A 15,401-nucleotide genomic window follows, 5' to 3' on the forward strand; every position below is an offset into this window, starting at 1 on the left:
GCCCAGACTGGTCTCCCAGAGCAAACCTTTGCTCTGCCTCAGCTGGGACTCCACATAGTACAGGTCCCAGAGCCAGAAGTCTTGGGGCTGTGCCCGAAGCGAATGGAGGTAGTAGCATCTAAAATCAGCATCTCGCTGGGGCGCCTGGCCGGCTCAGTCGGTAGAGCATGTGACTCTTTTTTTAAAAATTTTTATTGTTATGTTAATCACCATACATTAGATCATTAGTTTTTGATGTAGTGTTCCATGATTCATTGTTTGTGCATAACACCCAGTGCTCCATGCAGAACGTGCCCTCCTTAATACCCATCACCAGGCTAACCCATCCCCCCACCGCCCTCCCCTCTAGAAACCTCAGTTTGTTTCTCATTTTTTTGTATGTGCCATGGTTCGTCTCCCCCTCTGACACGCTCCCCTCCCTTCTTCCCCTCCTGCTATCTTCTTCTTCTTCTTCTTCTTCTTTTCTTAACATATATTGCATTATTTGTTTCAGAGGTACAGATCTGTGATTCAACAGTCTTACACAATTCACAGCGCTCACCATGGCACATACCCTCCCCAATGTCTGTCACCCAGCCACCCCATCCCTCCCACCCCCCACCACTCCAGCAACCCTCAGTTTGTTTCCTGAGATTAAGAATTCCTCATATCAGTGAGGTCATATGATACATGTCTTTCTCTGATTGACTTATTTCACGCCACATAACACCCTCCAGTTCCATCCATGTCGTTGCAAATGGTAAGATCTCATTCCTTTTGATGGCTGTATAATATTCCATTGTGTGTGTGTGTGTGTGTGTGTGTGTGTGTGTGTGTGTGTATACACACACACACGTATATATACCACATCTTCTTTATCCATTCATCTGTCGATGGACATCTTGGCTCTTTCCACAGTTTGGCTATTGTGGACATTGTAGAGCATGTGACTCGATCTCAGGGTTGGGAGTTCAAGCCCCATGTTGGGCGTAGAGCTTACTTAATTTAAACAAACAAACAAACAAAAAAACCAAAAACCGGCATCTTGTCTGAATACATTCAAATTTAGTAGGATTTGAAATCAATGTGTGTGGAGTATTATGTATCATGTGTGTGAGGCATTAGCCTAACTAATCACTCGATTTGCACCAAGTTCTCTACTTCCTACCCTAGAACTGTAAGAAGAAGAGCCTGGTGTCAAGAGAGTCTGCAGACAGAAGTGGATGCATGCCTTGTAAATAGAGGAATGTTTTTGGATTTATTCACTTGTCAGACAAATATTTACTAAGTGCTTCCTATGAATCAGTCACTGTGCTAGACATAGAGGACAAAGATGAATAAATTGGATGATTCCTGCCCCCAAGGAGTCCACAGTTAATTACAATTATTATCCACATTTTATATTAGCCGCACTTTATACCCAGGCATGTAAAGTCCAAAGATGTTAACCACTATACGCCTATCAGTAAGACCAGGTATTTTTCCAGAAATTATCGTTCAGAAAAGAGGAAAGTACTTTATCTCTGGGTCTATAAAGGAATAACACACTCCTGTGTACCCCCTTTACTACTCTCACTCAATACTTCTGACATTTCTGGTCACCAGAGGTGTGGATTTTCCACACATCAAGCCATTGTGACACCAGCTGGGTGTCCTACAATTTAACCCAATTCTGACACTCCCTACCTGCAGATAGATCCCACCGGTAAGGGCTCAGTCCCATGAAACTGTCCCCCTTCCTCCTCATCTCAATGCAGACACCAATCACAAGTCCAGCTTGTCACCTGGGCTTCTGACCAACTGGCTATAATTCAGAGGTTCCCACAAACCCCCTCCTTTAATTGATTTGTTAGAGTGGCTCACAAAACTCAGGAAAACACTTTGCTTACTACACTACCAGTTCATTATAAAAGGATGTAACTCAGGAGCGGTGAGATGGAAGAGATGAATAGGGTAAGTTCCGTGGGAGGGGGTGCAGATCGTCCACCACCTCTCTGGATACACCTCTCTCATGGCCCCTCCACATGTTTACCAACTCGGAAGATTGTTGAACCATGTCCTTTTGGGTTTTTATGGAGGCTTCATTATAAAGGCATGATTGATTAAATCATTGGCAACTGGCAATCAATTCAACCTCCAGCTCCTCTCCCCTCCCCAGAGGTCAGGCAGGTGGCGGGGGAGAGGGATGGAACTGGTTGGGCCCCCAGCAACCAGTCCCCATCCTAAGGTCATCTTGGGACTTTCCAAAAATCCCCTCATTCATGTAAACTCAGGTATGGTCGAAGGGGCTTTTTGTAGGAATAACAAAAGACATCCATTTCTCCTTTTTGGCTCTTATCACTTACGAAATTCCAAGGTTTTAGGAGCTCAGTACCAGAAATGGGGACAAAGACCAAATATATATATTTCTTAATATAAATCACAATATCATAGCATCCTTGCATTGTCTCACATGTTACGCCAATGCTTTCCAAATTGCTTTATATTTAACAACCATGTTACAGTTTGAGGAAGACATTAGCTTAAAATACCCTTAATTCATGCCAGTTTTGGAAGCTATGGAAGCTCTTGATACAAAAAGAAGTGAGGAAATGTAACACAGATTTGTTAGTTATTCCTGGGAGTGTGACTTCACATTTGCGATGTTGGAAGTCGTCACAAACAAGCCTTTTATGATCACTTTAAAAAGCAGAACAGTGAGTGGTTATGTTGGAGAGACCAGAGCAAACATGAGCTAATGCTATGCGAATGGGCACTTTGTAGTTTGGGCTAAAATTTCCAGTGACCGCATCCCATACCGGGTCCAGGAGAATCTCCGGCAATCCAGACAGAAGTGAGAATGCCTCATAAAGTCCTCTTGACAATGAAGACACTGATGATCAAGAGGTGGGTGAAGAGTTGGAATTGACTTGTTTCATGGAACAGGAGAGTGGAAACAAACAGTACTTTCAAGTTAATATTTTGTATAAATTAATTGTATTAATGATATTAAATATGTATGTATTAAATTCACACATTGAATAAGCATATCACAGTTTTATCTATGTCACTAAATGTTTTCTGTGTTCAGGTTGACCAAAATATTATGGGAGGATTTCCCCTTTGGAAAGTTTAGGGCTGCCTTGTATTTGGCGCCAACTTCTGTCTGGGCACGTGAGGGATCTTTGCCCAAACTGACACAACTAGGAAGGCAGAGCCAGATCTGTGTGACCCACCCATGTGTTGGCCTTCATTCTTCAGTCAGACCAAGTGTCATAAAATCTAACACACCGGTCCCTGGCCCCACTGTCCATCTATTTCATTCCATTTAAACTCAGAGCATTTATTGAGCCCTCACTACAATGGAGGATTTGTTTTTTCAAACCTGCGAATCACTTTTAGTACAGAATTAAGAGAGAAAAGATCGACTTTTAACTGAAGATTCAGAAAAAGGAATAATTTGTCTAAGAACAGCTCTAGATTCAGGTTCTGTAGGCCATTCTCCCTGTTATGCAACATAAGTTCTAATCTTCCCTGTTCTCTTGCTTACTTCCCGAGGATTGAAAAATGTCTGTAACCTCAGCCCCAGTAGGACAGCCTGCAAGGAACAAATCAACATGAAATTTCCCTTTGTCACCTTTAAAAAAATAAACAAACAAATCCTATTAGTCTCTCTGGATAACAGGATTTTACTTTTTTCTTTATACTTTGCAGTATCATATAAATTTTCTACATGAGCATATTCTTTAATAAGAACCAAAAATCTGAAATGTTCTTTTTTTTTTTTTTGAGAGAGAGAGAGAGAGCACATGTGTGCATGTGCCAGCAGTGGGGGGGAGGGGAAGCAGAAGGAGAGAGAGAAACTCAAGCAGACTCCACTCGCAGCATGGAGCCTAACCCGGGGTGCCATCTCACGACCCCGAGATCATAACCTGAGCTGAAATCAGGAGTCAAAAGCTCAATCGACTGAGCCCTCCCAGCAGCCCCTGAAATGTTCATTTTTGAAAACACACAACTATTAGGCTACAGAATTCCAATTTCACTTTCCAGATTTGCATTGAGCTCTCCTCACATTTAAACACTTTCCTTCCAATTAATCCAGGCTAAGAGAACCAAACACCTGTCCATGGGAAATACATTCTGGGTTTCCCTCTTTTGGGATCTGCCTGCCACCCAACCCCACCTCCCCTCAAGATGCCAAGAGAAGCATGCGTGAAGGCAAAGGAACAGAGAGATGCCCCCCAAGAGCTTGAGCTATATGTTTGTGTGTGTGTGTGTGTATGTGTGTGTGTGTGTGTGTGTGTGTGTGTGTGTTCAACATGATTATGTCTCCCTGAGACTTTCCTTTAAGGCCACTTTCTTACACACATACCAAGTTCCTAGAAGTTCTGTGAAAGAGAGTGGAAGACTCTGTGTGACTCAGAGCAAGCTGTGCAACCTCTCTGGGCTGCAGTTTGCCCATCTGGAGAATGAGTGGTTAGATCCAAAAAGAAAAGGGAGAAAGAACATGGCCTGGGGAGACAGACAGGACTGGATTTGAATGCTGACTACTTATTGCTGGGCAAGAAACTGAGCCTTGGTTTCTTTACTTGAAAGCAGACTTCTTGTGAAGATTAAATATAATGTATAAGAGTATACTGTATAATATATACTGGTACATCCTATATGCTAAAAAAATGGTAGTGACGGTTGTTATGATAATTACTACTACTCTATATGTGAAAGGGACAATTTCTCTTAAAACCATAAAGCACAAGGCTGTCAGCTCAGCTGCACAAGCTGTGCACTGCACAACTCCAGGGTGCCGTCTACATAGAACACAATGTCTAGTGGTACCCTGAGAAAGCACTATACAGATTTATTTATTTATTTATTTATTTATTTTTATTTTTTAAAATTTTTTAAAGGATTTTATTTATTCATTTGAGACACAGAGATACAGAGAGAGAGAAGAGAAAGCATGAGCAGAGAGAGAGGCAGAGGGAGAGGGAGAAGGAGGCTCCTTGCTGAGCCAGGAGCCCGATGTGGGGCTCGATCCCAGGACCCCGGGATCATGACCTGAGCCAAAGGCAGACGCTCAACCATCTGAGCCACCCAGGCGCCCCAGCACGATACAGATTTAAAAATACTACTTTTATTAAGAATAACAGAGAGGTAATGCAGGACTTCTCTTGTTACGTTAGGTACAAATGAAGCCTCTTAAATGATAAAATAGGTGACAAAAACACTCCCTTTTTAAAAAAGGTGCTGGAACTTCTGGACAGGACTTGTTATTTATTTATTTGAAAGACAGAGAGTGCATGAGCGAGGGAGGGGTGCAGAAGGAGAGGAAGACACTGGGCTCAGGGATCATGACCTGAGTCGAAGGCAGATGCTTAATCAACTGAGCCACCCAGGTGCCCCTTAGGCAGGACTTGTTAAATAGAAAAACAAAACACCAAAAATCAGAGATCTGCCTTTCTGAGTCTATCAGTCACTTGTCTTTAAGTGATTTGTTCTAAGAGTTAGTAGTGAAGACACTAGGGAGAGAGTTGCCCAGGCATTCTAGGCATTTCCCTTCTCCTCAAGCTATGTGAAGGGACCTGGTGTGCTTGGTATGGGGTTCCTACAGTTAAGAAGGCTGGAAAATTTCCAAGGAGAGGTGCTGGCTGTCCCGCTCCTCACAGCTGAGCAAGATGAACACTGCAAAGGAATCAGCCTCTGTCCCACCAGGTGTCTCCGAGGATCTCTCCAGCAGAATGGGACCAGAATGAACATATGGAAAAAGAACTGGCTTGAATTATTTTTAAGTTTCTTTAAAAAGGCTTTTAAGCTCTGTTTGCCAGGGCAGGTGAGCACAGGGGTGGGGGTGGGGGATGGTATATGTGCCCATGGATGCTATGGAAACAGAAGCTGGACCGGAGGCGAGTTTAAGGAGTGGGCTGCAGGGCTGCAGCCCTTGCTAAGGAACCCTTGTAGCCCTTGCTAAGGAACAGAGCGCATGCCCACTGCCCCCCAGCTCAGGGTCTCAAAAGAACCTAACAAAGCTGAGGGGTCACCCATGGCGCTTCACAATGTCTATTTATAATAGCCCTAGTCAGATGGGCAGTTTCTGGCCTTTACCTGTCTTTGCTGCCCATACCCCGTCCTGGAGGAGCCAGAGGCCGGAGGAACAAAAGAATAGGTAGAAAGACATGAGACATTTAGGATTTCCAGGCCTGGGGGATGGAGAGAAGCTTTAAAGTAAGTGTGAAAGTAAGGGCTTGATGGAGGCTGGGCTAGTAGGAGACTCTAGAGCAAGATCTGAGCAAGGCTGGAAAACCAGCGGGTCGTGCCTTCTGAGATCGTCTAGAGGTGGGGGACCAACACAGCAGGTGCGGTCAAAACAAAGTCGTTTCCAGATTGGAGCCCACGGGCCTAGCTTGGTTCAGCAGTGTGCCATCCTGGGTATTTGACAGTGCTGCTTCTGGTCTCTGCCTCTCTAGATTCTTGCCTTCCAGTCCCCGGCCAGGAAAACCTCCACCTCCCTGGACGGACAACCTGGAGCGACAAGTGCTTCTGTCTCTCTGGCTCAAGTAAGTGTCCTCTGAGGGCAAGGACTCTGTCACCCTCAGCACAAAGGCCACAAGAAGCGTATTATTGAAGAGGATGAGAGAGCCTCGGTACAAGAGTGGAGGGGTGCCGAGGGTGATAGTGGGGAAGAGGGGGGTGCCCAGGCACAGAGCAGACGGGGTTCAGCCTCTTCCTCCCCCTTCACCTCCGGGACAGCCAAGAGACTATGCTATTAGATTTCAGGACACGCTGCCATCATAATCTCTCCACCACCGCACTTCTCTGACTTAAAAATTCAATTAGAAATTTAACAAAACTACAGTAAAAGCTTTTTTTCCTGACCTTCTGTTCACTGGAAATATCCAGTTTACTACCCATCTACCCTCCACGAGATTAACTGTTGCTCCTGGTGATGCCCCTAGGCGCTGAAAGATTCTAAAGTCTTGACGTCCTGCTCCTCTGAGAAAGTCTGGGTTTCGCGGCACCACAATTGGGTGTGACGTGTACATTACTGCACAAAAAGTCTTCAAATGGTCGCTCTCTATCACTGGGTTAGCCTGAACATCCCACTCCCCGAGCAAGTCCAATAACAAGCATTTCTCGTACTCGGTGGTCAGGCTCAACTGTGAGACTCGTAGCATGGAGGGAGAACCTTTGTTCCTTCCACGGCTCAGGTAAACCTTCCTGCCCAATACATCTCTCCAGGGCTGATTTCAGAGGAGTGATGTTCAAGATGAAACAAAGTGATGAGCCTACCTAGAAACATATATCCCTTTTCTGTATACATTTATAGACAGATGTCTCTGGAACTCAAGAAAATGCCTTTCCCCTCCACCAAAAGACCAACTCCCTACAATTTCTTGGCAGTTCACCATCAGAGCACGCCGGGCAGGCTGCATGATTTTACTTCAAACTTGTAGAAACACGTCGTCCTCAGAAAACTGTGCTCAAGTCTATTGAGTGTTGTCTGATCACTGGGGTCGTCCCAGCTGTATTGTAAATGCTGGTTTATTCTTCTGGACATCACAGAGTCACTAAATCTAAAGTCAATGTCCACACAGAAGTGGTGGGTTTGTTTGAATAACATTCTTATGCCTACAGGAGCATGAATGTCCACGGTGGATTGATACATAGGAAATCGTTAGGTGTTAAGGGACAGGATGGCGGATGGTAGGGAGAAAAGTTAAAACAAACAAACAAACAAACAAACAAGGAGGTCATCTCAGAGAATTAGGAAATCCGATCTTTTCCTTTATAAGCCTCAGATCTTTCTGGGATTCCATGTGGCTTTCATTTCTAGCTCCTTGTCTCCTAACAAAGAGAATAAAGATGGTTTTTAAACTAAATGTGAGCCCTTCCAGGAAACAAGAGCTCCTCCCTTCCCCTCTTTAGTCCTAGTAGCAGAATTTTCTTTTGCACTATTAAAAATGGCGTGGGCCACCTTTTCTCCAAAAACACATGAAGCTGCGGCATAACTCTTTCCCAAATAATTAATCTTTCCAGTGGAATCTTTCAAAGCCCCACGTTTCCTGTTATTTTATACAGCTGCAATTTGTAACTGGAGCTCCTGCCCAGTGTTCCACGGGCAAAACGCCAAATCCACTACATTTCACCTACGAAGGTGCCCCGCACAAATAATCCTTAACCACAAGTTAAACAGTTAGGTCCTGTTCTAGCCGAAAAGAAAAGCCCAAGGAACAAAAGACTTTTAACAGACTTCTGTATTAAAATCTTAGTGGATGCTCACAATATTTTATTTTCCAGGGTCAACATTTGGAAGTATCACCATGATGCCACAATAAAAGGAGAATTTTCAAAAGAGAATTTTCAAAAATTGATTGATTGTTGTGTTAAGCTATTATGTGTGAATCATACAAATGACACCCTCTTAGTTATCCGGAAGCCAAGAACTCTGAGTTGCTGTATCAGACCCACCTTGTTGGCTTCCTTGTCTATGAGCTGGAAGACCAGGGCTAAGACTGGCCTAAGGGTAAGTAGGGAGGCAAGGTAGGGGGTTGGCTGGGACCCCCTTCCTTCTTCTCTTTGCATCTCCCCTCTTCCCTCCACCCAGTCATCATTTCTCCACGCTGTCCGTGAGGGAAGCACTCTCAAGATCACTAAGTTGGGAGTTTCTTCTACTTCAAACCCTCTCCACTCTCCTTCCTGCCTTTCCACCCCCCACCACACATTCCTGCATGTAACCTGCCTCCTCCTTTCCAAAAATTGAAGCCATCGAACCAGACCCTCAACCTCCTGCTACAGTCACTCCTTCCCTGGCCGCACCCCCCTTCTTTTCCTCCCATCCTGGCTGATGCTTCCTACCCTGAGGTCAGTCCCTGTGTTCTGGATCCCAGCCCCTCCTGTTCTCTCGAGAGCCGGACGCTCTAATACGTCTCCTCTCCCCTGTATACTCCACCCTTCCCTGACACCTAATCCTTCCTATTTATGCTTAAACATACTCAAGTCCCTCTTAAGATAAAACAAAAACAACTTCAACCCACAGCCCCTTCCTGCTGTTATTTTTTCCTTCTCCCCTTCCCAGTGAAACTTCTTGAATAGGTTGTTTATACTGCTCTTCCTTTTCATCATTTTCCCTCACTCCTCAGCCCCAGCACTTTGGCTAAAATGGCTAATGGCCACCATGTTGCTAAAGCAAAGGACTCAGTCCTCACCCTCCCTGGCCTCTCTGGGACCCTTCCCTCCGGAAACCCTCTTCCCTGGGTTCTTCTCGTTTTCCTCCTACCCTGCTCTTTATCTTCTTTCCATTACCATCCTTCTCCAGAGAGCCATTAAATGTTTCAGTGTTTTAAGCTTCACTTCTCACTCTACACACTCGTACATTCTGTTGCCTACTCAAAATCTCCCGTTGAACTTCTCATAGCCACAAGTCCAAACCCCAAGTCACGATCTTTCCTCCCAAACTTGATTCTCTACCTCAGATTCTTATCTCAGCAAATGATGCCACCATCTACCAGTTGCTCAAGTCATAAACCTGACATCCTTGGTAACTTTCCCTATTTTTCAAATCTAACCATTCCCTTAGGCCTGGTGTTTGTGCCTCCTAAAATCTCTCATATCCCTTTGCTTCTTTCCACTTCCACATCCACCACCCCAACCCTGGACACCCTCTGTTCTCTTCTGGACCACTGCAATAGCTTCCCAGCTGTTTTCCGTACATCCATTCTCAATGCTCGCAAAGCTGTTCTCCTCAATGTTGCCAGACTATGGCACTCTCTTGCATGGATTCTTATAATGGTATATAGGACACAAACTCTGTGTGCTTCTCAGATTCCCTTGACTGCATCATTTTATTTCTCTGGGTTGGTGTTCCACATATGCCTCAACCTCCAGGTTTGGATGAAATGCCACACCTTGGGCATGACCACTGAAGGCCTGGGTGATACACTCTGGAAGCACAGGGGAATTAGCTTTCTGTAGAGTGAAACATGAACAATGGGCAGTGGAAGATGGGAGAATACTAGGCAGATAAATCACTCCTTCCTTTCTCCCTGATAAGAACGGCTCTGAAATATGGTTTTCCTTATAAGCTTTCTGGAGAAATTCTATGTGCTGAATTAACGCGCTACCTTAGTCTTTAATTCAGAATTGACTTCCTCGAGGTCCCAGATAAGACAAATGTTTAGGATAAAGACCAAAATATTTATCCAAGACTCTACATGGATTTATTCCTATCTACTTCTGTAGCATCTCTCATCTCCTACCACTTTCCTGTCATTTTTCTATCTCCAGCCACAGTAGAGAGTTTTCTATTCATGCCAAGTCCTCACGTGCCAGAAAGTTTATCTGGAAAACTCTCCCTTTCCATGCCTCCCCCCCTTCACCTGGCTAACTCTTTTCCCAGCAGACCTGTTTCACTTCCTTCACTTCCTTCCAAAGGAAATCTCTATGGCCCTCTCCATACTCCCTCCTCCCCCACTTCTCATGTTTCCCTTGCTAGGGACTCTCAGGGATCTGGGTCAGGGTTTGACTAGTGTCTTCCCCCTCCCCACACCAACTGTAAACTCCATGAGAGCAGAGACAGCATCTGCTTTGGCTCTCCTTTGCATCACCAGAGCAGAGCCCGACACTCAACAAAACGTACTTTGAGTAAATGAACTCATCAGATCCAACACTCCTGCTGGAGAAGCTAAGATCAAAGAGAGAAAGGGATTCATTCAAGCTAGCTAGTCTGTGGTAGAGATCCGTTGTTCTTCTACCTTCTTTTTCAACCTCCCTAATTCTGAAAAAGACAGTAATAGACAGATCAATGAAACAGAACAGAGGATCCAGAAATAGACCTAAGTATCTGCTTCACATATGAAAAGTACTCACCCTCATTCATAATAAAGTAAATGCAAATTAAAAATTAGGTGACATTTTTTAATCTTTCCAATTGGCAAAATTCACAAAATTTGGTAATTTCCTCTCTTGATGAAGGCACTCAACAGTAAAGTACCAAATATATGAGAATAAATATATAAGTGTTTATGGAGTATTTAAATTGTCTTCTTTCATGGAAGACAGTTTGACAATAGCTATTTGATTATAATGGGTACAAAATCACAAGAGCACATGCTCTCTGCAAGTCAACCTAGCAGTTCAACTTTTAGGTATTTATCCTACAGATATATTTGCCCAGACGGGAAATAGAAAACCTACAGTTATTCATTGCAGCATTATTTGTAATAGCAAAAGATTTAATGTGCATCGTTTAAGGACTGGTGAAGTAAATTGTAGTACTTTCATACAATGGAACAGTATGTAGCTGTTTAAAAAAGAATGAGGTAGTTCAATTCTTTTGAATTCCATATTCCTGTCTGTGACTATTGCATATTCCCATTGTAGGAATATTCCATATTCCTGCATAGTCCATATTTTTATATATACTAATATGGAACCCTTTCTATGATAGATAAATAAAAACCAAGGAGTACAGTAGTTATATAATATACCCTTATCTGGTTAAACTGAACAAAAACTACAAATAAAACCAACTGGATTGTAAACTAAACTCAGTGAGGACAGACAGTGCTCTCGTATAGTTTGTCTTTCCTACATTGAACAGTGAATACTCCATTAATATTTTTTATTAATTTCAATAAGAAGAAATATCCTAAGTGGTAAGGGAGAGGGGGCAAAGGGAAAATGGACAAGTAATCATTGCTTATACTTGTTTGCCAACTGGGTGAAATCTCATCAAAAGAGAAAGTGAAATCTGACAGTTAATATGATGGTTTTAGATCATCGGTGGATTTTTGTTGTTCTCCATGAATTAGTTAGCTATTCCCATGGGAACTGAAGAGTTGTGTGTCCTTGATTGTATCAACTCCTTTTTCTACCTCAACTGAAAAAGAAAAGATACTCAGTAAAGCTTTGTCTGCCCAAACCTTATTCAGATCAGGTCTCTGTTACTTGCATGTCCTCACTACTGGATTAACTCGATTTCTCACTCACGTATCACATCAGGAAAATCAAATGAAAAGATGCTTATGAATTGGCAGAAAGCTTTGCTCATGCTAAAGAAACAGGTATACGTTGATTAAGTCTAGGTTTTCATGTTGCGGCTTGCATGTTCTTTTGGAAGACATATGACTTTATAGCTTGGACCTGGGAAGCACTAACTGTGCAATCTGGCTGTTGCCAAAGTAAACACCTGCATGTTTTCCCGTCGGAATGCTCAGTGCGCGCTCGCTGAGCCTCAGTGGGGACGTTACTGCCACAGAGGCACTTATGTTATTTTTTCCTTGAAGGCTTTTTTCTAAGTAGTATTCAAGTGTGTCAATACAAAAAGATGTTTTCTAGTGTGACAAAGGCCCAATGATATTAATAACATCAGGAAGCTGTGGTGTTTTTTTGTTTTTGTTTTGTTTTACCTTGTAATCACTATATTAAAGGCAGTGGGAGTCTTTTCTACTCATCAGAGAGCAGGCAATGGGCTTTTTGCAAGACTAGCCTTGCCCCTTTGGCTTCATCTCAGACAGATAGATAGATAGATGATAGAGAGAGAGAGAGAGAGAGAGAGAGAGATAAATAGAGAGATAGATAGATACACAGACACACAGATAGGCAGACAGACATAGAAGATCGATATCTAAATGGTACATAGATAGCATTAGAGAGGTCTGGAATGAAGACTACTTTTCTCAGCTTCTCTTACCGCTGAGCAATAATATGTAAATGGTATTTCTGTATGGGTCTTCCAAAGACCTAAGGGAAACTGAATCTGCTGGGATGAGCCCATTTCTCATCCTTTGGGTCTGATGGGCTGTTGGAAGGCTACCGTAATACAGAGATGAATAAGGCACAGTCCCTCTCCTTGGAGCATTTATAATGAATTACACATTAAGGGTATGAAATGGAATACAGAGGAAAAGGGAATTGATTCTATGTGAAGGAAACCCAGAAGGCTTCGCAAAGAGGAGATGATCTAAGCTAGGCTTTACAGAATGGATGATAGCAATAATATCTCAGATTTATTGAAGACTTACCACATGCCAGGCAGTTGTATAAAATGCTTTACAGGCATTATCTCATTTATTCTATATGACAACACTGGGAGGTAGCTACTATGATTATCCCCATTTTACAGATGGAGGAACTGAGGGGCAAAGACATTAAATGACTTGCCCAAGATTAGAGAGCTAGTAAGTGGCTGAGCCAAGGTCCAAACCTCAGCCCATCTTATGGCCCTAAGGCTCAACTCCAGGATCTGGCTGCCTGGGACTGACGTGGATGGAGAGACAGGGAGGGAGAAAAGCATTCACTCTCATCATGAACTCCAGTAATGGTCAGGGAGGGCAATTCATTCCAAACTGGTTGTTAGGTAAAGATTAGGCCAGTACTTCCTAAAGTATGCTAGCGTGTTTGGCAGAACATCAGTCTTTTAAGATGCTCAGCAGAAAAAGGAAAAAATACAAATAAACAGAAGACTTATACACACACTAACGTATAAAGGTCCTGAGAAGGCCTATGGTAAAGAAGCATGCTTAATTTTTATTTTATTAAAGCTTGGATTTCTCAAACTTATTTGACCACAAAACTTTTTTTTGTCATTATAAAAATTGTTGAATGTAAATAAAAGTGGAAACTATAAGATCATTTATATACTCATTACCCAGCTTTGGCAACCATTACTATTTTCTCCTACGTGTTCTGTCTATGACCACTTTTCTCCCTCTCTCCTTTTTTGCTAAAGTATTTTAAAGGAAATTCCAGACAGCATGGTATTCTACCCTTAAATACTTTAGTGTGCATCTCCAAACAAGGGGGAGATTTTCTTACAGAAAGTGTGATTATCACACCTAACAAGATTAAAATATTTTCTTAATATAATTTTACATTCAGTTCATATTCAATATTCCTGATTATCTAAAAAATCAGGGCCCCTTTTTAAATTAAGACCTTTGGAACTCTCTGATTATTCTATTGTTTCAGTTTCATAAGCAAGTGCCAGTACCAAGCAAACACATATTAGAAAAATGTACAATCACTCACTGATACTTCTTTTCTAAAACGCCATTAAAGAATTGAAACTCTCTTAATAATTCAGCCTGAAAAATACTGGGCAGAATATGTTCAGTCCTTCACCCTCAAGTTGTCCCTTGGCTAGTGAAGATACTAATAACTGGATTGAACCACCTTTTTTTTCCTTCCACTTGACTTTCCAAATAGAAACAAAATAGAAAATCCTTTTAGCATCCCAGGAATACATATTCTGAGGAACACATTTTGGGAAAGCTTGATTTAGAGAAAATATCCATTTGAACGTAGGCTTCACTTTACTTGACTGTTTTGGTATCGAATAGCAATAGCTTTAGACTCTGATTATCTAGGTTTTTTTTGTTTTTAAAGGCATCACCTTCTAAAAGAAAGGACTTAGTAATCAGTCCTGGTTTTGACTCCTACTACATCTGTGATATTAAAACATGTGTGCACACGCACACACACACAACTCTACAAATGTTAAAACAGAGAAGCACGGTGGCAAAGTTAGAATCAGATCAAAACCATCCGAAGCAAGTGACTAAGTTTTTTGAGATCTAGTGGAAGGAGATGAATCTAAAAGAGATGCTTTGCAATATGGATATGCAAACTGACACAGTAATAAACCATAAAGCACAACAGCAATTTAGCTTCCGCATCTATGACAGCAGCTAAAATAAACACCTCATACCACTACACTGCCAATGGTATCTTCTAAATTAAAGAACAGAAGAAATGATTTCATTAATTGATGCTTCAATGGCTAGCTAAATATTTATACACCCCACAAGCACTGTACTCAAAATTTACAGTAGCAAAGCAGCCTGCAGCAACCAGAATATTGATTGAGTCATAAAAACTCAAGGTTATTAACCCAAATATCTTCTTGCTTTGTATAAAACTAATTGCTAGGCCAGGGAATGCAATTTCTGAGACAATTACCAGGAATGGGGGCTTTAATGACTTTCTCTTACTCTTTGCATAAATAAACAGTAGCTGCCTAATCCAGGACACTGGATGAGTTTCCTTCTGCAGCTCAGAGTTAATCAAATGCATTTCTCACCGTGTGCCCAGGTGATTCTTTACCTGAAGTTAGACCTGTGCACATTCCAAATTTAAAATGTGTGTTCCTGAAACAGATACATCCTCAGGCCAACATCATATCTGCTGATATACAGTATCAACCGTAAGGTTGTGTGAAGGAAAACAAACATAAGGGTAAGTCATCAAACAATGAAATGTATCTCTATTATGACAGCCCAGCATAGTCATTTGCTGGTTTACACCGCATGCAGAAACTCCTGGCAGCTTTGGGGTTAGCTAGGGAAGGTGTCAGGGAGGACTTGGCAGCTACCTGTGCTTCCTGCCAGGAGCCAGGCACCATTCCCCCACATAGCCAGGTGTGGTCTAGCTAATTGCTAATAGGACCT

At 42.5% G+C, this 15,401-nt stretch overlaps 1 protein-coding gene across 1 annotated transcript in view; it reads left to right on the plus strand.

The window, feature by feature from the left end:
• Nucleotides 1-15,190, plus strand: part of LOC112820700 (uncharacterized) — a 35,436-nt gene extending 20,246 nt beyond the window's left edge. Inside the window, exons 6-8 of the mRNA XM_073896906.1 lie at nucleotides 6,423-6,512; nucleotides 8,254-8,479; nucleotides 15,111-15,190. Coding sequence (XP_073753007.1) covers nucleotides 6,423-6,512; nucleotides 8,254-8,479; nucleotides 15,111-15,161 — 367 coding nt within the window. The 3' untranslated portion in view covers nucleotides 15,162-15,190. The remainder of the gene's footprint in view (nucleotides 1-6,422; nucleotides 6,513-8,253; nucleotides 8,480-15,110) is intronic.
• The last annotated feature ends 211 nt before the right edge of the window (nucleotides 15,191-15,401 follow it).

The sequence above is a fragment of the Callorhinus ursinus genome, unplaced genomic scaffold, assembly GCF_003265705.2.
Source record: "Callorhinus ursinus isolate GAN/ISIS: 27379988/994484 unplaced genomic scaffold, GSC_fseal_2.0 scaffold10, whole genome shotgun sequence".
Lineage (NCBI taxonomy): Eukaryota > Metazoa > Chordata > Mammalia > Carnivora > Otariidae > Callorhinus > Callorhinus ursinus.